We start from the raw sequence: 24,224 nt of genomic DNA on the forward strand, positions 1-24,224 counted from the left end.
TCAGCCAGGCATTGGGATGAGGGAGAATGGAAAGGAAATTAACATGTAGAAAAATGACCATTTTGGGAAGTGCTTGAAACTGACACTAAACAAGAAAATAAAATTAAACCAGCAGGTAGGTTTTCTACTCACTGACCTTAGGCTGTGGCTCAGGATAGTGCTTGGAAAGACCTATGAATGCAAGAAAAGAGGTGTGGAATCAGCCAGGTTTGAGCTTTAAACCACATTGTAGAGATATGGAGAGGTTCATGCTATGGCTAATCATATCCAAAGAAGTCTTTCGCTAGCTCAAAGTAATGTACAGTGAAGCTGGGCAGGTGGGATTAAAATATGTACTTGCCAAATATATGCTGTGAATATTTGCTGAATAATAAGTCTTGAGTTGTTCATGTTGTTATAAACTTCTTAGAAAGCAAAAATTATTTAAAAGGAAAAGTCAAAAAAAGAGTCTGCCTCTCTTAACTGTCACACTGACAAGTATGTCTTTGCCCTTCTCCACAGCTCCTCCAGCAATCAGTAGAACTATCAATTAACCTGTGGGCAGTCCCTGGCCCACTGCAAGCATGGCAGAATCCATGCAAGGGGGCAGATACAGAGGAATATTTGGGCTCATTCTAGCAAAGATGTCCACAGAAGAATGTTCTTCCCTCTAAGGAGCTATCAGGTCCCACTGACACTGCTGCCTTCTAACATGGATGTTCTTCAGCCTGCATCACTCATCCATAGGACACAGTTTTTCTTATACCATCTTCCCAAATAGGCCTGAGGTTCCTATGGAAATACTGTCTGTCTGTCAGTGTTCCTACCTGTGCCTGTGGTGGGTGCTGAGTTTCAGGTGAACTACAGACCACTGCTTACATGCACTCCCATACCAGTAGTGAGCAGTCACAGCACACCAGTTTGGACAACCATGTGTTCTCACTGAGCCCTGTTGCACTGTGCAGTAATTAAAAAGTCATGAGTCCTATTTAAATATAGGGCATTCTGTCCTAAACCTTTGAGTGCCCGTGGGTGTGAGTAAGCTCATTCTCCAAGGATGTTCTCTGGTCTGTGTACATACACCAGCTTCATCAAAAGGATGTAGGAGATGCCAGATCCAGATATACAGATTCCATTTTTTTTTAAACACATCATTGATCAGTCCAGGGATGGCAAAAATTAATAGTAATGAGCTAATTATTATACCAGCTGCTTACAAAGAGGGGTCCTGTAGGCAGACTCCTTCTGCCCATTTGCCTGCTGGTTAAACCACCACTCTAGAAATTATAAAACAAAACTTTTTTCTCTTTATAAACATCTATCAGCGTCACCTTAATATGGCCCACAGCTCCAACACTGCCTAGCTTTTAAGTTCTCAGAATGCAGCCAGAATCTCCCCTAGCACATTATAACACATTTTACTGGTTTGAGCAGGGTAGAACACAGCCATCTCCTCAAATGAATGGCTGGTGAGCTCCAGCAGCCCCTGCACGAGGCAGGGCTCACCATCTGCGTTCCTCCCAACGTCCACAGCCCCTTTACAGGTGCCAGCCCTTTGAAAAGCCAGCCTGTTTTTCTGATTGATTCACTTTTTAATGAACTGGGAATGCCTGTGAACTTAAACCCTGACACCTCCACCTCCCTGCCTTCCTAGCCATCCCTGCAGCAATGTACTGATTATATTTCAAGTTATTATGGGATTAATACAGCTGCCCCTGGTGCCTCTTTCCCCTGAACTCCATCCATAAAAGTTGTGTCCTAGTCTTACTCTGGTTAGTTCAGTTTCTTCCTGAATCTTTCCCTGTAACCTGTGTCAGCAAGGCTGTACTGTCTCAGCCCTTCAGAGCTGCCAACACTGCTGATGTTTAAAACCTCCTTGTGTCACAGCCTTGCATAAGCTTTGTGTATTTAAGAGGACATCTTGAGCTTTGCTATGCACCACATCAGCTCTCTAAGTGGGTAGCACATACTTAGCAGTATTGAAAATAATGAAATAAGATAATCCACCAAAAAACTTGAATAGATTGTGCCAGTGTCATCTTTCTTTGAATTCAGAGTAGAGCTATAAAAAAGTATTTTACGCAGGCAAGTTCAGCACAAGAAAAAAAATAAGATGGGGGAAGCAAAAGACCTGCACCCAGCAGAGTCCACTTTTTCACCAACAGCATTTCTTTATACAGTACAAGCTTTAAGTTTACTTTTCTTGTTGGTTTATAGGTTGGGGGTTCCCCCCCCCCCAAGAATATTATTTTCTAAAAACATCATTAAAAATGTAATTAACTGGCTTATTCTTTGGAATGTGTACAGTTGTTTACAAAAGAATTGCCACACAAGCTGCCACGTTCGACTGTGTTGAAGCAGGGAGTGATGTACTTGTTTACAGCTGTGCATCAATTTCATAATATATTTAGTTTTGGTACAAGTTACATATAAAATTCTTACTCAGTTTAATGTTGCAGCAAATAACACATATAGTAAGTGAGTAGGATTTATCACTGGCTGTAATGTCGCTGTACATATTCAAAATCTTTACGGTGAATGATATATACACACGAACATGCAAACAAAATGGAAATATATTTAGTTTAAGAATTGATGAATTGTGCTTGCTTTCATTATTCTCATTTTGTACATAGGAGAACAGAGATCAGGCACATCCGTGAAAAGGGTGGCTGGTTGGGATCACGTCTGTGAAGCAGCACAGTCACCAAGGAGCAGGTTGGAGAAGAAACAGCACTTTTGTACCCATGGCATGAGACAGGGGGGCCCTCAGGAGTCAGGCACCCCCTCTGGTTGGTCGGGTACAAACAAATCCCATGGAGAACCAAGATGCTCCCACGAAGCATAAAATATCTCTCCAGGTAAAAAAATCTTCCCTCAAGATGTTTTATTCAAGCTTTTTTTTTAAAGAATGAAGTGGTAATTTTTCCCTTTAAATTCTGTTTTCTTTTTCCCCCCCTGGTTTGGTCTCTCCCATAAACACAGAGGCCAGAAGGCTATGCTTAAATAATTCATCTACAAATTTGCAATATCTTTTTGAACTATAGCAATTAAACGGAAAATAGAAAAATCAGCTCAGCATCCTGTTTGGATGTAATTAAAGGTATAATCTGTTCCATTTGAATACTTCAGTGCTTACCCTTCTTAAAACAACAAATAAGAATAGTAGCTCATTTGCAATATGCTTTTTTTTTCAAGTCAGCTAAAAAGACTAACTGATGAAGCAAGAATAATAATTTTTAAATGTGGCATAAGCACAAAAATACCAACTACAGCTTTCAAATGATTGCTGCAGCTCTCAAGTGCGATGAGAGTTCAGTAACAAGGGGTATAAGCTTCATGGCAGAACACTGAAGTCTTCCACTATTTGGTATCAGCATCTCGATATGGCTGATATAATTACCTATCAAATACATCAGTGGAATGAATATCAGATGATATCCAAAAATATGGAAGTAGGATGCAGATCAGCTCAGTCTTTTAGGGGCCGTTTGATCTAAGGTTTTTTCTAAGAATAAAAGACAAATACTGCATTCGTTGCCTCTTTGTTTTCTATAAGCAGCTGAGGATTTTACAGCACAATAAAGTTAGCCTATTAATGGCTGGCTTATGAGTTTTAGCAGGATTTTTACCCTCCTAATGGACATTACTTCACTGCTCAAAGAAATTGAAGTCAGGTGTAAAGTTAATATCTGCCTTGTTCAGTTATTCATACTGTAAGCAATCAAGATTTCCCCAAATCACAGGGCAATCTCTTGCCTTCGAGAATTAATACAGGCCCCGTTCTCTCAACTTAGTTTAACAAAACAACTGGCATAGGTTCAATGGAAGCAATGATTATTCTGAGAGGTTATGGTGAACCACAGAAGTTGTTAGCGAAAACCTTGCTCATAAGATCCCCTAAGAGGAAAAGTATATGGATATTTCAAAATGTAATTAACAGCATATTCCAACAATGTGAGAAAGAAACATCATCTGGTTTAGCTGCAGAGCAATCTGACTGCACAGGGAGAGCTTTGGCTTGCTCAGCAGCCACCACCAGGAGCAAAGAACACGATGGGCACCAGAGGGGACCCCTCACCAGTGCTGGGAAAGGTGGCAGGGCAGGCTCTGTCTGTGGGGGCTCCTTTCATGCTGCCCATCTCACTGTGCTCGGCAGCACGGCCCCCTCCTCGTGGGCAGCTTCCCTGGGGCCAGCACCCAATCAGGAAGAAGAACTTGTATCAAAACATTCATTTTCTCTCCACTATACTGTCTCTCAAAAAAATTCTTTTGCAGCAGGCATGTCTTAGGCCTAATTCTGGTCTTAATGCTACAGTTTGTAGGATTGTTTCAACAAAATTGTTGAGGGATTTTGTTTTGATTTTGGTTTTTTAAAGGTAAATACATAGCAGCAAATAAAAACAATTCTAAGAAGCAAAATATTGTATTTTTTAAACATTTTGATAATAAAAAAACCCAATTTTTTTGAGCTTTAGCATTTGTAAGCTAGGGTGAATAATGTAGCAGAGAACTGATTTAAGAAGATAAAATGATCAAAAAAATATAAGAGCCATATTACACACAAACAAAATAGCAAAATGGTCTACGAGGTCTCCATTATGACAATGAATATGAGAGAACTTTTAGCTTACATTTGCTGAAAGTTAGCACCTATTAAAATTTCCAGCCTTCCTGGGATGCATGCTCTGCTGTTTGAAAGCCAAGGCCCTTGTCAGAACTGGTTCTTCAGGGGCCTGAGCCCCCTCAGAGCCTTCCTCAACCCTGGTCTTCCTCAGGGGCCTTCAGAGGACAAGCTACAGGTGAGTGGGGTAAAAAAAGCCTCTGGAGAGCCACCCCCAACTACTCCCTTACATCCTATTGCCTCCTCCTCTGAATTGTGCAGCCTCCTGCACACCAGAAACATTTCTGTGAGCTTAATGCCTGAACTACTGTGAAAAGAAACACAACAACAGAACTCATTAAAAAATACCCACAGAGGAAGGAAAAAAAAATTCCTCAACACAGTAGCGTCTGTCTCCAGTAAACAGGGCTCTTTTCAGGCCTTGGGCTCAGACATAAGACCACTCTACCAGGGTGAATGAATTACTGTCAGCTGGGCCGCTTGTGCTTAGGTTTAAGCACAGGCATTTTACCTGCCATTTGCCAGGAGCCAAGAGCTGCTCAGGTGACATTTGTTATCCATGTGCCACATGAGCAGCAAACCTGTAGCAGTTTCCCCAGCAGCAATCACCCACCCCATGGGTCACACTGCAGGACTCCAGCCTTCACCCCCACAAGGAACATCTCTCAGAGCCAAGAACCTGTGCCTAAATGAAGCAATGCTTATCTCATGCATGCCACAGGTGTGATGTCATCCCCTCTGGCAGAGGAACCAGGATGTCTACAGCCTCCACTCCACAAAAATGCAGGAACTAAAGTTAACATGTCTCAGACTTTGTTAAAATATGGTGATAATTAAAAAACAAAATTACCACTACAAAGTTCATTCCTCTCTGAGTTCTTACAAACAAGTTTTTAATTTGCACCAAAAATTTACATTTCAGATTTCAACTCAACCAGGAATGGTACAAGCTTGGTCAGGGACTCCAGGCAGTGGCTGGTGGGTTCTGCAGGGCCTAGGGGCAAGGGCACTGTGGCTTCCCCAGAATATCACAAGCATATAGTTGCCAGCAAAGCCCAGGTACACACAGGTAAGCCCATTGGATTGCTTTAATCTCTCATCCCTTGTATGAGTGTGAAAATAATCACAGTGTCAGATAAACTTCTGCTTTTTATTAAAAACAAACCCAAACAAAACAAACCAAACCTATAAGGTAATTGATTGCTTTCTTCAAGTCTTTTATCAGTTATGATTTTAGGAGCTATAGTAGCCCTGTTTACACAGCTCTAACAAGTCAGGACCTGCAGAACGTTATTGGCTTGGGGCCCACAACTTGCTGTCCATTCTGAACAGAATCAATCTGGAGCTGAAAACATCCCCGTAGGAAGTGTACACATCCCTGCTTATACAGGAACAGAAACAGCAATAACTTCAGGTCCTGTAAGCTGCAAGTTCAGCTCACAGAGATGAGCCCTGACTTGTCATCGCTCTCAGCATGCTGGTGATGAGATCAGAGCACTTCACCAAGGACTCATACTCCAGCTTGACAAGGGACAGAGGTGAGTGTACTACACCTCACTGTTACTCACCTCTCCTGCAGAAAGGAATCCAGAGCTCCTCTGTTTAACATGCAGTCACAGCACTGCCAATCTAAAATGGCTGATCAGTAATACTTTAATTGCAGTTTCATAGAAACAAATTGCTATTTAATTGCAATAAGCTTGTCTGTGGCTTAGCTGGACTGACAATAGGCATACACCTGGTAGTAACAGTAACAAGCAGCAAGGAGGGTTATCTAGTACTGCATGTACAGGAGTTTCAGGCAGTGCCATCAAACCCAGAACACAATTTCACACGGATTAAATTTAATACCTGAAAAAAATGTATATACATAAATTTCCTAATCTCAATTTGATTTTTTTTATTTTAATGGAGCTGTTCAGAATAGATACTTGCAAAAAGCTGCACACTTCACATGCAACTATCAGCAAAATACTTTGATAAAAGATTTAAATTGAAACGATCTTTTGAAATCAGAGAATCAGGTTGGAAAAGACCTCTGAGATCATTGAGTTAAACTGAACACCACCGTGTCAACCAGACTGTGGCACTCAGTGCCATGTCCAGTCCTTCCTTAAACACCTCCAGGAGCAGTGACTCCACTGCCTTGATAGCAAGGCATACTCTGCCACTGTGTGAGTTTGGGGGCTTTTTAGTATTTACCCTAATGTTAGGTGATGCAAATTTTATCAGTGCTAACTAACAGGGAAAAAGAAAGACAAACTCAGTGCGGTTAATATTCTGAAGATGTGACTTAATTTCATAGGCTTCATTTTGTTAAGACATTCTCATTTTATATTTCATAAGATACTGCATAACCTCTTAAAATATTTAAAGATAAATCATGTAGGACTGAAAAGACAGTATCTTGTTGCAAACAGAATTTGGTTTGGAAAGGCTTAATGTCCCACTGCCTGCCAGGATGCGTAAATCTCGTAACTAGACAGCTGGATAGGTAAAAACATTAAACCCATTTAGAGGGCAATCTTTTTACAAAATTGTTTCATTAATAAGAGTGACAATTTATATGATTGAGATGTTTAGATGCAGCATAGACAGTGCATTTTATCCAGGTTCATGAGGATGATTTCAGATTAGTAATATTTCCTTTGATTCTTTTTTTAACAGCATTCATTTTTGAAAGGGAAGCTCTTACTGAATGATTATTTGACTTTTCAGCAGCACTAAATGCAGAGGGTGTATTTCAGCCTCAGTGCACCAAATGCATGTGACAATAGGTGAACAAGTATGTGTTTTTCTTCACAGATCTCCTTAAAAAAGTGATTTTTCACATAAGGACAAATCTAAGTGTTTTCAGTAGCCTTCTGCCCACACCTACCATCCCCATTACAGCCTGTTTCATTGTGTGAAATGCCTCTGGTTTCAAGAAAGTGTTTTACCTAAAGCAAGAATACTGCTTAAATATGTTCTATTGTATATTCATAGCTCCATTAGTCCTCCTGCAATTTAGCACATCAAAGCAAAGGCTTCATCACTTGCATGTGGATTATGCTAACATGAGTGACATTTGTAATCTTATAGGTCTGCAACTTAAGAAATGCTTTTAAAGTAAGCTATTAAATAGGTAGCTGTGCTTTACAAATGAGTCATATAATAGTTTATTTAAAGCTGTTAATGAACTTCAACCTCTACATCACTAAATGCTATACTACATTTCTTACTAGAAGTTATTAGCTATCTTCTTAGCACTTCTAGGTTATATTGGACAACCAAAAATCTGTACATGTTAGATTTAAACACAGTACCTTGAGTGCTTATACTGAAAGAATATAAAAAGATGTCTACAGTCTCACTAATACTTGAATTCTATATTCATATGACTTCAAGTGTCTTTTCAAAGATACTGAAGCAGCACAATTTGCAGACTCTGAAGACTTTAATGCCAGATCAAAAAGCTTAGAAACTTATTTAAAATACCCATAAGTGCATTTAATTAAAAGTCATACATAGTGTCAGTCATTTATGTTATGCAAGAAGACTTTTGTCTTTACTGTCTGATACTGTACGTTGCTACGTTTTCTTTTCTCTGAAGTGGGGCTTCCTCAAGCACTGACGTGTTAAAAGAAAAAAATTCAGCAGCCCTCCAATATACTAGACATCATGAAGTAGAATCTGAAACAAAAATATCTGCTGTTGGTTGTTTATACAGATGAACCTATAAATCAGCTTTTTGTGTTCTTGGCATCACAAAAAAAAAAAGTCAAGCTTACTCCATAACCAAGCAGCTGAGCAGTGAACACATTCTAAAAAACAGAATTAAACAAAATAATGGTGTGTTATGAATGTATTAGTTTCCTATTAATATTGATTTCCCTTAATATTGATTTGCTTTAAATTGCAGCAAAGGCAGCTTTGTTGCTTGCAGGTTCCTGACTGAAGGCATACAGTGGAGCACAGATCCATGTTAGTATTCTTGCTAAAAACATGAAAAGTCAGATTTTTTTTTTCTCAAAAGTATTCTGCACAGATCTACCACTAAACAGCCTGATGGGAAAAACATGCAAAATGAAGTTGTTCCCTTTGTAAGCTTAGAGGTGGCTCTGCTGCTTTGTGGGGAGGTGGTTTTTGTTTGTTTGCTTTCAGAAAACAGATCATATTTTGAGATCAGCTAGTTCTCAGAAACAGCCCCGGAAACAGGTTTTTCTTTCCTTAAGATTATCAGTGTTGAAAAGCTAAAGTCTCTCACCCCAGCAAACATAAAGTTATGTTGTTCAGATCAGAATAGCTATTGTATTCCTTTTCATGAATAGTCAATTCTAGTGCTCAGCATGAGGTACAGACCTTTCGTTGGCTTTTATTTTTTTGACCTCTTATGGTATATTCATACTCTCCTATGCTTGCATGCTCAGAGACACAGGCACATCCTTAAAACAGAAGGAACTGGAAAGAAAGACACCACACTACCTCTGTGTGTGCTGTAATTCACTGCAAATGGGAATTCTAATGTACTTCTTGATACCAGAATTAAGAATTGCCATGAAAAAAAATATAATTTTGAAGTAGTACTCATTATCCTTGCTACAAGTAACACGGTCAAGTAGTTTAGCAGAGTCTTTCTTGGCATGAGACAAAAGAAAAAATCCAAACTAAAAACCTACTTTTAAAGGTAATTGACAACTCAGGTAACAACTATGTAAGATGAAGTTGCAGAACGTTTTGAATGTAATTTTTTAAAAAAAGCAAAGCTTCTAAAACCCATACTTGGTTTTGTTTTACTTTTTATTATTTAAATACACCATACTAGAGCAAATGTCTCTGAAAATATCACAAATAAAAGATTTTTCTTCATTCAGCAAATTAGAAGTAGGTGAAAATTTCTACACAGTAGCTGCTATGAGCTTGACTTTTTTTTTCTTTTTTTTTTTTTTTTGCCATGGGAAGTAGCAACATTAGGACAAAAACACTTACATGCATACATACATTGTATTTTACAGAGATACAATAAAAGTGTTTGTGATAGAATATCACAAAAGCCACATCTTTATCTCATGTTCAGTTTGATTGAAACACATTTCCTTACAACACTTAAATATACAAAGAGCAAATAGAATGTTGTTAAGGTAAAACACAGGGTACAAACTGGCCAGTGCCCTGCTAATTGTTAATGAGGGTAGAAAGCAGATTTCAATGTTTCTTTTAATTAGCTTCATTAGTCATCTTCCCCACCCGCCCCCCCCAAGATGTCCTCCGGTGGATCTTTTTTCATTTTCTCTACAGTCTCCCATTAGCCCAGGTTCATGGAGTCCTTAATGTTCATATTCAGTCATTTTAATACACCAATAAATGTGGGAAGGGCAATCAAGAATAAAGAAGGTGCAATGGTATGGAGCTGGCATTGATGCTAGCTACAAAGGTGACTTGTCTACTTGGAGACATGGGATCCATCTGTGATGAACAAAATTTGAGATGAAGGCACGCATTCTGCATTACTCTGACCTTTTAGCAGACCTGTAAGAAATAAAAATGGGTATCTTAGCTAAATTTGAGATAGGAAACTACAACATGACTGCTTTTGTTTTTCCCTATTCACTAATCTCTTTTTTATTAGACTACTTGCTAACTGTGACTTAAGGCTTTCTACGCTGCCCATTCATACTGCTAACGTTTCAACTTTAAACAGCAAAAAGCAAACATTTTTCACAGTTTCACTACTAAAGAAAGCAGAAATGAAAAGAAGACTACAACAAGAAATGAGTACTTTCTGTTAACAAATCATACAGTGAATAAGGTGGTTTTTCTGGGCCCCGTTTGAAAGGGAAGAACCATTATGCCATGCCTTTGAAGAAGCAAGTAATATGATCTTGTAATTGGAAGAAATAGTGTGTAAAGCAAATATGAAGTACAGCCAATATCCTCCCAAGGCAACTTTGGTTAATATGCTGCATTGCACAAGAGCTAAATATAGATATTTCAGGATTCCCCCCTCCCATTTAAATTCCTCATCTGGTACGTTAGTTAATGTTACATAAACATTTTAATATATGAAGTCAAACATGTGCTTTCATACTGGTGTTAATGAATTGTGATAATTAAAAGTGTCTAACTCAATAAAAATCTAAACTTTCGTGGATAAAATAGGAATGATCATCCATAGTCTTCAAATACAATCTGTTTGCAATTACCAAAATGAAATAATATATATTAGATTTTTATGGCTTTTAAATGACATTTTGCGCTTCCCAGGAAGTTCTTTTCTCACCCTTTCTCTAAGTTACTAAAAGCCTGAGGTCTATTAGTAACTGCAACCCCCCACTTTCAAGCTAATTAAAGTAGTAGAAGCTTGGAGGTTTAATTCCCCAGAGCCAAAGCTCAGTGTGAGAAAGGTAATTTGTCTGTCCAGAACAAAGATTAGGGAGCAGCCAGCAAGCATATTTAATAAATGAGCATCAAATATCTTCTACTATGGACACAGACAACACCAATTATGTAACTACAAGGGAATTGCTGAGTGATATGTAAACTAGAAGATTTTTAAGATCTTCTCTAAGAGACGTAATGTAACTCATACTTTATTTAAAAGCATAGAAGCTGAAGACAAACATTTGTTACAAACACTGCCAACCAGTGGGAAATGTACACTTTCAGTAGGTGGTAATACTGTTGCAAACAAGAAATACTACAGGAATACTACCAGTACAAAAAAAGCAGAGAGAATTCTTGACAATACAGCCCCTTCAAATGAAATGGCACACAGGACATTACAAACTAAGTCTGCACTCAGCAGGCAACAGTATTGAGTTCAGAGAAAACAGGGTTTTTTAAACTACAGGGCAAGTGATGGGAACTTATAATTTACATGTGTGAATTGCCTCAGGGAGGCAAAAGGCAGGAATGGCGAATGGCAAACAGCCCTGCGTTTGTCTCCTTAAAAAAAACCCAAGCTTTTAAAGCAAGTTAGGCCATGCAACCCTTCCTGCCTGCACTGGTCACCTGTAAACTGCAGCGAGACAAGTAAGTTCATCACTGTCACCTTCAATGCATAACAAAAATGTGTTCTAATGCTGGGAGTATCTCAATCTCCTTGGTTAAATTAAAAAAAAACAAACCTGTGCATATTATGCTATCTCTGTAATCTCTAGTGATAGAATAACATGGAAAATGATTGATCTGTAATGCTTAATAAAAAGTATCTGTTACAGCCAACTGTGTTACAGTGGAAGAATATTTTTAATTAGTGTCCCTAAAACATGCAGCTTCCTGTAAAACATCTCTGATGGTAAAATCTTTAGACTACTAAAAAAGAAAAATATAAAACTATTAAAAAATATAAAATATAAAAAAATATATTATAAAATATAACTCTCTTAGCAACTGCCCCTGCAGCTTCCAAAATTCCAGAAACCTGACAAATACATGAATTATCAATTTGTCTCTTTAACTGTGTTTGTTTTCTGGAGTTACGGTGCTCTGCAATTCCTTTTGAAAAACAGTAGGAGAAGTCAGAACAATTTCTAGAGATATTGTATGATAAAGGAAAAACCCTCAAGCTCGTGTCCCCTCAGCCTTCTCCCCAGCAGCTGCTCGTGTGCCTCAGCTCTGGCTGCAGCAATGCCACTGCCAGGCAGTGACAGGGGCTGACAAAAACCTGCCCTCACCACTCTGCACTTAGCCCCCACCAGGGACCTGCAGTCACGAGCTCTGCAACCCCAGTCCCTTTTACTTCTCTTTGCCATGTTCTATGTTCCTCATCATGTCTGCTGCTTTTATTGCAGCTAAATCATTTTTATGTTTTGCTAAGGCAGAGAAAGAAACTGATAAAACTAAATGACAATTTAGACACCTATTTGAAGTTACATTAAACTTTACATTCGTAGAAGACAAGTGGATAAACCACTCTCAGAATGGTAAACCTTTTACTGCAGTGTATAAAGATGAATGGTTTTACCTATATTTTGAAATGGGATACCTATAAATATTCATTTAACAGAATCACTGCTAGCCAGTCTATATTACAGATTTGTTTCATTAAAATTCACAACAGTATAAATCTATGAATCTTTAACTGTATTTGTACTTCCTTGAGAAGAGGCAGCACATTCTCTTCCAATCTTAATTATCTTTGTTCTGCCTAACTATGTAGCATTTTTGTACTCAATTCTCTCATCACCTCGATTGACAAATTAAGTAAATAAAAAAGGTCCATGCTTTATTTTGATGTAATTACATTCACTGTATAAGACTTAAAAGAATACTTAAAATTAATCAGTAAATTTATGCACAGAAAAAAAAAAAGCAAACACAGATATTGAAATGTAGCAACACAACCAAAAACAAAAAGTAAAATAAAGAACAGTTTCTGTTTTCTCGGACATATTTCTCCATGGACTAAAAGCACTCCAAAATACACTGCACACTACAGAAAAGATCAGCCTAGCATTTGCCCCATATTTTTTTTAATCTTTCGAATTCCTACTTGCAGATAAATGTTATTTTTTGTGATCCTTACAGACATTAATGAAGTTCCTATTGTAAATCTATAAAGAATTACCAACTGAAGTGTGCACTTTTTGTTTCATTGCAATAACTCAGTGCTGTGTGATTGCCTGGGTTAATGATGAAAAAGTCAAATATACTATCAGAGCTGATGGAAAAATCTATCACCAATCTGAAATTAAAATTCATCTGTGGTCAATAAGATTTAATATCCATGCAAGTGGCGCTGTAAAGAGTAAATGAATCAATGTCATCAATACATAATCAGTATGAAATATGATGTGAATAAAATTATGTGCAAGAGTCATACATCCACTCTTTTCTGGACCAGGGTGGAATGAACAGTCTCTTAACTCAAGGTTGACAGTAATTGTTACAAATTAGGCACAGCAGTTATCAAAATGCACTCACTTGCATAGCTTTAGGACTGATTAAGAAGATTAAAATACATCTAAAACTATCTAGTTTCAGAGTTACAAGACAACTGTTGATCAGAATTTTTTTTTCTTCTTCTTCACTCTACGACCTGTGCAATCGTCATTTACTCATTTAGCTAGAAACCAAAACTATCAACCACAGATACACAACCTCTAGCTGAGATATTAGTGTTAAGGAACAGTAAGTAAATAGCACTTTGGTTTTAAAATCTGAGTTATGACATGCAAAACAGGCAAGCAAATACTTCTGAAAGAGTACCCCAGCATCCTTCCTCAACTAAAATCTTAATATTAAAATAAAATACATTAGCTTAGTCCAGGAACTTTCTCTTCACAAGGCATTTATTTCCATATTAAAGGATCTAATTTGCTTCCCTCAGAAACCTGCTCTCTTGTAGCATTTAATTTCAGGATTATAAAATAAAATACTACTTCTCTTTCTTAAAAGTCTGTATTAATATATGCTCTCCATTTTGCTTTGTACATAAGGAGTTCAACACCTGTACAGATGCACGTGCCCAAACCAAAATGAACTGACTCACCCTGTATGTCATATTTAAAAGGTTACTATTTTCTCCCCCAAACCCTGTGCCTAAATAACTTAAGGTAAGTTCAGCTACTTAAAGGTCTCTTTGCAGGGGCAGGGAATGTCCACTATTAGTATGAAAAGAAATTGATCTTCATTTAGCTCTAAGAAAGCTTATTAGTAATTGTGGAGTATTCACCTTCTGGTCTGGCAGTAGTGGATTACTCTGAAGTGAATTCAAATGGCCATTGATGAGAGCTGTAGGTCTATCATGTTCACAAAATAAACTGCCATTGATGTAGTGAAACCGATCTCCGGGGACCAGGCGATTCCGGCAGGTAGAGCATGTAAAACACTGGGAAAAGAGAGAGACAGCAAGTGAAACTACAGCACAAATTAAGTATGCTGCAGGTTTGAAAATTACACTTCAGAGACTGCAAGTGCAGTTGAGATATGGAGCTGCTTGGTTTCTAGTATCTCCAAATATGGCATTAGTCTTACCTGTTGGGACTATGCAGTACATAACTCAAGCAGAGTTTTAGCGATTACGAAGGAACAAAGCTACGCACTAAGCAAAGCTTTATAATAGATACTCCTTCTTGTAGTTATTATTTTGCATTTCATTCATAGGCAGATGCAGGTTATACACTAAAGGGGCATGGCAACACTAATCAACTGCTAAAAACGAAAGTACACAGAAAAAAACCCTCACCTTAAGATGATAGACATTGCCCTGTGCCCTCATGACCAGCTCACTAGCAGGAATGGACTGTCCACAGGCACTGCAAGCACCACTATTTCCAAATAACCTGAAACAGAGGTGATGATCATGAATAATTTAATACACAGAAGGCTCTAGGCATTTTTGCACATCACTGCCACGGTTTATTACACAACTATTTTAGACTTCTGACCCCCGTCTTCCAACTTGCTTATGTTTCATAATACGAAAAAGTTTATTTTTGTGTAACAACTGGTAGCTTCACCTTACCTTGGATGTGGTTACACAGGATTTAATCAGAAATATTGACTTACACCTCTAGAAACACAAACAATTCTGTACTACACACATTTTATCAGATTACTGGGTTCATCATAAAAAAAAAAGATACAATTCATGACTGGAGTTTAAATGCATTGTGTCCTTGAAATTATATGAAGAACTCTTTTGTACTTTAATCATATCTTGAGATATGAGTCATCAAAAGGGTTAAGAGGATTTGATTGTATATCTAAGAAGACATCATGCTCAGTGTATTGAAACTCCAGTAAACCTCCATCAGTGCAGAGTTTCCATTAGAAACTCTCTGCTATCCAGGTTGATATATAATGTGTATGGGTTAACCTTTTCAATCATGGTGTCAACACTTTAGATTTGCCTCTGCTCATCTCTTTCATCCTAACCTTCTCTCTCTCTTGATAATGAAATGCTTGCTCCAACTTCCCTCTATCTGCTCCTGAGTCCACAATTTAGATTACTTCATCTCTGCTAGCAACAAACTGAATGAAATTTCGATTTGAGCAGAAAGTAATTTACCGGGATCTGGACCCATTTGTCATCATATCTCTCTGGGTGTTTGCTGTATCACTGCAGTTTTCCTATGCAATCAAATGAGACCACAACATCTGCCATTGGGGGGGGGCACACGCAGTGGGGGGAGGGGGAATAGGCAGAAGAGTGGTGAAGAAAAATATATACATAATTCTTCAAATCCATTTAAAGGCACAATGCATCGATTCAAAATATAATACAGTAATGATTATTGAGTTCTACTTTTACAGGCTGCCTTAGCTAGAATTAGAAAAACCTTTATTTGCTTTTGCGCGAGTCTCTAATAGACACAAATATTTATAAAGACTACCACAATTCATTTTGCAGTAAAAAAGGAAATTGAACTAGCTGGCAGGGTCACAGACCCACTTTTCTGTACGATGTAAAACACAGCAATAGGATTTACAAATTAGCGTATTGGTGTCATAATAAATATTAATATTTGCATCTCCTTCCTGTCCAAATAAAGTCATAAAATTCTGTTTGTGTCAACCTAGGACACACATTACAACAGAATACCCGTAATCTGAATGATTGCGGTGTGCCTCTGTATAAAAATAATTGCTTTGAATTTTCAGAATCTGAGCTTGCAGAGGAGGCTTGTCATGTTCAAACTACTAATTTGCTGTCGCCACTTTATTGAAAATAGCCTGTAAGTTGTTATTAAATGTATCGACTGAACGACAGAGAGAGTAGTAAAACTGCCCCTTAAGATGGCTTTTAATAGGAAGCTGAGAAACAAATTTTGCAGCAGCATCGATTTGAAGAGTTCAATCAAAACTCCATTTCAAAACTAATTAGTCTGAGATCCACGACACATTGACACGTTCTTGCAGAATCACAGCGGTTACAAAGGGAAAGCTGAACTAATACATTGTCAGGACCTCCCCGCCAAAGGGACTAAACTGTCTGGAAACTAAAGGTCCATTATTAGGGCATCTTCCAAACCAGGACCAGTTCAGAACAGTTACATGATATACCCAGATTAGTTCCAAAGCATTGAAATATGCATTTTCCTTCCTTCATCCTTACTAGGAATGAAGTTGGCACTAGAGATTGCACGGGAAAGGGCTGTGAGAGGAGGCAGAAAAGCACTGCTACACTTTCCAGAGCAAAGATTCAACAATCCAGAGTAAGGAGGTGGCAGCAAGGGCATTGCTGGGTAGAAGGGCAAAGATGGACAGATGTGTCAGTCGTCCATCTGAACGTGATGAGCTGTCTCCTACAACCCCCCTCTTCCCCCTGTACAATTGCACCACCCAACTGAAAACACAGCTTTCAGAATGCTGATCTCATTGCACTGCTTGTCTTCATTAAGCATTCGTTATACTATTCTCTCTGAACTAGAGTGGTCCCACACCTTGAATGTCTGTGAATTCTAATAAACGGAGTCAAACTAATCCCGAGGCTTTCCACACATTTTAAGTTTTCCCCAGGCATGTTCCCAGAACAACTCTACTCTGGGAAGCCACTTCAGCTGAATCTTCTGCTAAAATTCCTAAAAATTACTTACAAACTCAGAACAACTTTCCGCTGCTTATTATTATTTACCAACAAAATTAAACTTCTTTTTCCATCTCTACTGTTATGAATGGTTTTGTTCTGTAATGCCATTAACAGAAAGAAGTTTTATCTTTTAAAAAAATGTTTTTGCTTCTTACCAGCAAAGGAAGTCTTCCACATTAACTATTCTTTACTGAAAAAGTTGTTTTGCATGGTTTCTGGGAAGCTGGAGAGCTAATTATCTAACCAGGGGGACTGTCCAGGACAGTATTTGATTTAAAAGGCTTGAGGCTTTAGGTGCTCAATTAAGTAGCTATCGGTCTCAGACTGGACTTTAATGGGCTCTTTTCTCTTTAACTGCAGCAATGGGTAGAGATACCCCAGGTCAGGCTAATTAAAGCCAGGGGACTCTTTAATTGTGATGACAGAATTGGTTTCAGTTTCCTCTTTGGGTCCTCAGTCCAAGAAGGTCATTAATATTTCAACATTTGGGCAATGCAATCAATCACAAACATCAAGAGGTTCCCTTTATGGACAAGGCAGCTCTTCTACACTTAGCAGCATTTTACTGAGCCACCTTAAATTAACTACTGTGTGGTTCCAACACAGCATTCCCCACAGTTCCAAATGCTTCTGGGGTTTTTTTTGCTGGTGGGGTTTTTTTCGGAACTTTCTGTAGGAGAGTGGAAATGAAAGCAGCAAGAAATCTTCTCAACCCAGTTTCCCATCTTGCTGCTCAAAATTCAGCATCAGCAGAAACACGTCTCTAGCAACTTGTACTAACAAAGTAAGGTTCCACTGCTTTCCAAAATCGTGGAGACAGATTTAAGCACTTTTGATTCTTGCACGACATGGTGCACATTTGTGTCTACATACATATATCCAAGCCCTAGCAAAGAGAAATGCACATCCAGACCTACTGATCCAGAAGGAATCAGTGTTTTTGTACATTCCCCACATTTAATCTACATTCTGCACCAGCTATATTAAATGTAACAAAGAAAGGCAACACAGAAATTATGCCTGAAGCCAAGTCCATTAAAGGTACTTCAGAATAACTAGAGACCAAGCACCTTAAAAGCACCAGAAGCTATTGATACTTAAAAGGGGGGCTGTGCATAATGGCAAGTGCTGCATTAGAGAAGAGGAAGAAAAAAAAAGGGAAAAAAAAACCCCAGCCAAATTACGCTTGGTTAATTCAGAGTAACAGATCTGCCCCCAAGTGAATTGGAGGCCTTGAATTAATTCTGTTATGACAAATCAAGATAAACGTTCCCCCTAAATTGCATGCGATTTAATTAATTTTTGAGATCCTGTTTTTTTCTTTTTTTCCTAGCTAATAGTTCACATGCTCCTGTGCTGTCATTGTGCTTGAGTGGGCAGACTTCAAAGTGATATTAAATAACCAACTATTAGATTTACCTAGCACGTCCTATTGGAAAAGTGCCATTTAATTACCTAGCCTGTTCAATTAAAGGGACAGCATTCCCTGAATATAGCAGCTTGCCGCTGATTACCAGGGAAATGAACTGGCTGCCCGGCGGCCCCCTCCCCGGAGCGGCCTCGCTGCGGCGCGCCCGGCTCCGGCCGCCCCCGCCCCCGGGGCTGCGCCCCCGCCGCGCTGCGCGGAGCAGCCGCCCGGGGAGGGGCGCCGGGCGCTGCCCCTTTAAAAGGCGCCCGGGCAACCTTCCCCTCTCCCCCTTCCCCACCACTCCCTGCTCTCTCTTAGAGGCCAATTTTGTTAATTAAATGTTTTGTTTGCGACGCGGCTCTCATTCATTTCGGACACGTCATTCCGAGCAGATCTAAGCCAGCGACCAGATCTCATTAGATAAAACCCATCAGAACTAAGAGAAAATGGAGGAGACACTAATTAAAGCTTTTAATTGTGCGGATTCGCTGCCACGCTGCTGCTTTATCTGGCATCTCAAGGTTGGGAGGGCTGCGCTCCACTCCTCTCCCTGAGCGCGTTGCTCGCCGTGGGGAGGGAAGGGAATGGACCGAGGTTTTCACCTCCCTCTTTTCCCAGGAACCTTGGCCTTCAATGAAAGCTGCAGCTGTAGCTCTACGGCCAATTTGTTTTCGGATTTTGGGGGGAGGGAGAGGGAGGGAAAGGGGAGTGTTGTGTTGTTTAAGCAACAACAAAAAAACCCCACATACAGCTAAAAAAGCTCATTAATAAATGGCCCTGCGGTCCTGGCCCGAAGGAGTCAAGTCCCTTTCACCTGGCGCCTGCCGGGCCAATCAATCCTCTTTCCCATTTTGCCAGTCATGTCCAGCGTGCCCCCATCTCCGGCTGAGAGCTGCGCTGTGGCTCTTGCCTGGGAAGAGAACGCGCCACCACAAAAGCCCGCCGGAAAACTCAGAGGGGAGAAGGATGGCAGAGGGGAACCAGAGAGACTCGCTGTCAGTGGCACTGCCTCCACAACCAAATGGAACCTGAGGGCTTCGCTCATGCCAGCGTGACCCACGAGCAAGCCCGCAAAGTCCATTTCCAGCGGGAAAGCTCCAAGTTAACTCAGCCCTGGCAGCGCCAGGCCATCCTACCCCACCTTGAGTGTACAGTGTCCAGTTCAAGTTTCAGCAAGCATCTGTCAGAGTTATTTTTGCAAGTCAAATTACACAGATCTAAGGAGAAGTCAGGCGACAGGACAAGGAGATCAACTGAAACCCCTCATCTGATAAAGCATCCTATTCATAATTGCCTACATTAAAATAAACGAGTATTAATTTTTGGCAACACAAAACCAGAGGACTGCGATAAGCTTGCCTGAACTTGCCTCTGGGACACAGTGGACGCATCTTCTCTTTTTAATTAGTAGCAATCAGACACGAGGGTTTGTTTGATGGTGTTGGTCAAGTGATGAATCTGTACTATTCAGTGCATCTTAACAGTAGTGTCAATTTTTCCACTTCAAACAAGATTCCTTCCCTTACACTGTTCTGCTCTATTTAATTACTATTCTGCCAGACTTAGGCTTGTTGCTTAGGACGACGACCAAAAAGCACCACTGTGCACCCACAATGTGCTGATTTTTTAGCATTTCTCTCTAAAAATACCTCTGAAACTAGCAAAGCTAAGGCTTCGATTGCTCAGACGTAGCACAGGACCTGTTCCATGTACTTCACTACACAAAGCCACGGCCATGTACCAGGTCAGAGACTGCACTATCATAGTAACTAAATCCTAACTCCATCCTCTTAACTACAGAGGTCCCTGTGCTCAATCCACATCTTCTCAAACCTAAGTTTTACAACATAACCAAACTTGTAACATTTGATGGCTGCTTTTGGTATTTTTTTTTCCCTTCAGAAAGGAAAAAAAAGTGGCGCTTTTTGGCCATCAGAAAGAAAGGAAGTCCAGGGTTAACTCTTGACATTTACTATTAATGAGGAGCCAGAAGCATTTAAACAGAACACAATTTGTTTTAACTAAGCATTTCTGTGATGCTGGGAAGGTATGGGGCTTTTTTGTTGTTTTTTTTAATTACTGAATGTTGAAACAGAACACCTCCTTGAAGCATTCATGTGCATCAGTCTATCAAACCATTTACTCAAATTAAATGTGTAATCCTTCAAAATGCCTCCTTTTAAATTAATGAGTTTAAGTAGCTTGAGTTCACCTGAAAAGATCGTACGGGCACCTGACCTCATGAATTCTATTAATTATATTGGAAACTTGTTGGAAGGGATACTCTGCATAATCTTACTGTACCCCAACAGATGTGAGATTAGTGAGGCTTAGTTCCCCCTACCCAAATCTGTGGCATTTAAAGCAAACAGCTTCAAAAGAGGAAGAGATAAGAAATAAAGGGCAAGAGCGTATACCTCCTCTGCTATCTCCTGCATTGTCGCTCGAAGTTAAGAGAAATATCAGTTCAAAGGTTCTCTGTAACAATGCTGAGACAAACATCATACCACTGGTTTTTTTTCCTATAAGTAGAATCCATGGCCCTCCAACTGATGGTTAATCAGTTCTTTCACAAGGAGAACAGAGAATGAGTCATTCTGTTTCCACTCAAAGGAGTTTAAAGGTGCTTATGTAAATATCATAATTAATCAGATACTAAAGGCAGGCATTTCATTATTTAGCACCTCTGCCACAGCCTTATTTAAGCCCTACGATTTTAACATTTACTGTTCAGATATGCACACTTCTCCTTCAACACTACAACAAAGCAGATTAATTTAGCCTCTCTGATTGCTGTTTATTTTTAGTTAGGACTTGTTTTGTGCTGACAAACCACTTTAAAGTTACAGTCGTCGTTCAGCCCCCCCAACTCTTTCCTCCACTTGGCAGTCGCAACTCGCCCTGGGCTAGGCGCTAACATCCGCACCCGCACGTCTCTCCCTCCTAAGGAAGGAGCCATCCTGAGCCAGCCCACCCCTCTGCCCTGCAGACACCCACCACGAGAAATAAAGGGGGGGGGGCGGGAGGGGGAAGAGAAAAATGGAGAAAAAGGCAGCAGGAAAGGGGGAAAGCTGTCCTCACCAGCCTGGCCGTCGCCTCACCTGATGTAGTCGTTTCTGCAGAGAATCATCCCGCTCTTGGTGTAGCAGGAGGTGCCGATGTCCCCCAGCTGGGCCTGGCAGCAGGAGCACTTGAGGCAGCGGCTGTGCCAGTAGCTGTCCATGGCGTAGAGCAGGAAGCGGTCGGCGATCTTCCCCCCGCAGCCGGCGCACCTCTTCCACGAGAGGGAGCCCGCCGTGACCGGGGGCGGCTGCGCGCTGCCGCCGGGGTTCACCATGGCCTGCGCGGAGAGAGGGGCGGGGGCGGGTCAGCGCCGGGACAGAACGGGCCGGGCCGGGCCGGGCGCAGCGCGGAGCCAGCGCCGCTCCGGGCCCCGCGGGGAGCGGCGGCCGGGCCGGGCCGCGGGGCGGGGGCGCGGCCGCGCAGCTGGCGGGAGCGGCGGGCGCGGGGGGCAGAGCGAGCGCAACCCGCCGCCCCCCCGCCCCGGGCTTGTGCAGCTGCAGCTCACAAGTCAGGAACAGTCCCGGGGTTTGTTTTGCTTATGAAAAAAAGTGTGTGAAGAGTGGAGGGGGGAAAAAAAAAAGTTGTGAAACTGGTTTTTCAGTCTAGGAGAGGCTCCGCAGGCTCGGGGCGGTAACGAGGGGTTCCGGACCGGCCCTCGAGGCCTTGGGATTTTATTTTCTGTAGTTTTATTTTGGAGAACTAAAAACACCCCGAGAAAACACTCCAGATTGAGAACACTGGCCCGAATAATAGATCATTGAACTTCAGGACGCCTGTTAACTTCCTACACAAACATACTCAACTTTTGTCTCGCTAATCTGCCCTTGATCAGCAGTTTAAATGCTAAAGCTTTGCTACCAAAAAAAAAAAAAAAAAAAAAAAGGAAAAAAAGAGAAAAAAGTTTACCGACCCTAAGAAAGCAGTAGAGTAATGAAGTGAATCGCTCCGGCTGCGGTTGCTCTGGCCGCCCCCGAAACTGCTACTAAGGGCATTTTTCACTTTCTAATAAATGCTTTATGCAAGCAGGACAACCGAGAGATAATATAGGAATCAATTCATAAAGCTTACTCTAAACCGATTAATTTGTTGCCTTCAATCCAGGGTCCAATAAACTCCCGGTGTTCCTCCAGTCACTTATACTATAAAAAGATCAAGTTATTTACTGCCAATTAAGCAGCATGTTTTGTCTTTGTCCTTTGTAAGCCGTATGTGCTCATGCCGAGGCATCTGGCTATCTGCTAAGGACCTTCAGACTGATACGTCCAGAGCAGCGAGGACGAACTTTTCCTGACACTGGCCCAACTCGGCTGCAGGAGGAGAACTGAGGCCGATTTAAACACACATTTCCTCAGAAAGAGTACCTGGAGGTATGTCCAGTGACCGCACAATAAACCAGGAGAACTGCACCAATTAAGCTGTAACAAAAACCCCGAGACTTTGGAAAGAAAACCACTCTAAAAGCCATTAGCATTGCATTTATCCGAACGCATCGTGTACCTTTATGTAAATTGATTTCTGATGCATTTGTTCAAGGAATTGCCTTTTGTTACAGTTTCCAGCTACAGCCTAATGAATCTGCATTTCCTGCTCCGAGTCTTAAAACCGTTTTCCTATGCTTTAAATCACTTCGGATTTCTTAAAAGAAAGAAAAAGGCTCCAAGCCACCACCTTAACCTGTCTTTGTCGAAGACAAATATGTATAAATATAAAATGGGAAACGTTACACTGAGAAAACCATCCAGTAACCCCATTAAGCTAAAGCTCTTAAGGACAAGCAATACCTTAATGCTGATTAAATCTAAAAAGATGAATCAAGAGGACTGACCAGAAAGTGACTCCCTTGATAACTAAGGACGGGCCCTCATCAAGTTTCATTTAGAGTTGGGGGGGGAAAGCTTTTAACTTAAATAGGCTTACTCTAGTAATTACAGAGCCAAGCAATTTTGGTCCTGGGATAGGAGTCAGTGAAATAGAAAGCAGAGCTAGAAGCTAGAGGCAAAATACCCCCCTTTTAACAGCGTCTCTGGTGCTTTTTTAATGGAGACCAAGGGAGGGACAAGCGGAGAGCTGGAAATTTGTAGTACAAAAATGGATGCTTAATTCATGTCTTGGTTTTAATTAGGTGATTCACCGATTTTCTCCTGGATTGAAACAAAAGACTGTGTGTGGGGCAGGAAGGGAACCGGAGAGGAGAGAAACAGAGAGCTCACTTTGATCTTTTTTGCCACTGTTTCAGAACAGTGTTTACTACAGGGGAAGCGGGTGCCCCAGCCTCCCCCCACGCACCCCCCCGTCCCCTCCATTCACAGCCGAGGCAGGCAGAGCCCTTTCCCGGCGGCAGCTGGGAAGGGGGGTAAGGGAAGGCGCTCCAGCGGCGGCCGCCGCCAGGCTTTGTACGGGAGGCCGCGACAATGCCCGGGGTCCGCGGCTCCGCGCCCCTCCACCCGGCGGGCAGCGGGACGGCGGCGGCGGCGGGCACCGCGCACACGAACGCTGCGAGACACGGGGGAGCGACCGGCACTTCTTACCTGCTTCCCCTCTATATTGCAAAAGGCCGGGGAGCGCCGCTCGGGGTGCCTGAGGAGATCTTCTTGCAAAGAAATAAGCACAGCGCTCGCCCTCTCGCCGGCTGGAGG

General features: G+C 41.0%; 1 protein-coding gene and 1 long non-coding RNA gene across 2 annotated transcripts in view; one reads left to right on the forward strand and one right to left on the reverse strand.

Moving 5' to 3' along the window:
- LOC118689582 (uncharacterized) overlaps nt 1–11,806 on the forward strand; it is a 489,442-nt gene extending 477,636 nt beyond the window's left edge. The window contains exons 14-15 of the long non-coding RNA XR_008508531.1: nt 2,616–2,840; nt 5,526–11,806. This is a non-coding gene — a long non-coding RNA (uncharacterized LOC118689582). The remainder of the gene's footprint in view (nt 1–2,615; nt 2,841–5,525) is intronic.
- LMO4 (LIM domain only 4) lies at nt 9,365–24,224 on the reverse strand. The gene is made up of 5 exons (XM_036387925.2): nt 24,117–24,224; nt 21,627–21,865; nt 14,772–14,868; nt 14,259–14,414; nt 9,365–10,111 (listed from the first exon to the last, which is right to left on the reverse strand). Exons 2-5 carry the CDS (start codon nt 21,860–21,862, stop codon nt 10,103–10,105), a joined length of 498 nt encoding a protein of 165 aa, XP_036243818.1. The 5' UTR covers nt 21,863–21,865; nt 24,117–24,224; the 3' UTR covers nt 9,365–10,102.

This window comes from Molothrus ater, chromosome 9, assembly GCF_012460135.2.
Source record: "Molothrus ater isolate BHLD 08-10-18 breed brown headed cowbird chromosome 9, BPBGC_Mater_1.1, whole genome shotgun sequence".
NCBI classification, from domain to species: domain Eukaryota; kingdom Metazoa; phylum Chordata; class Aves; order Passeriformes; family Icteridae; genus Molothrus; species Molothrus ater.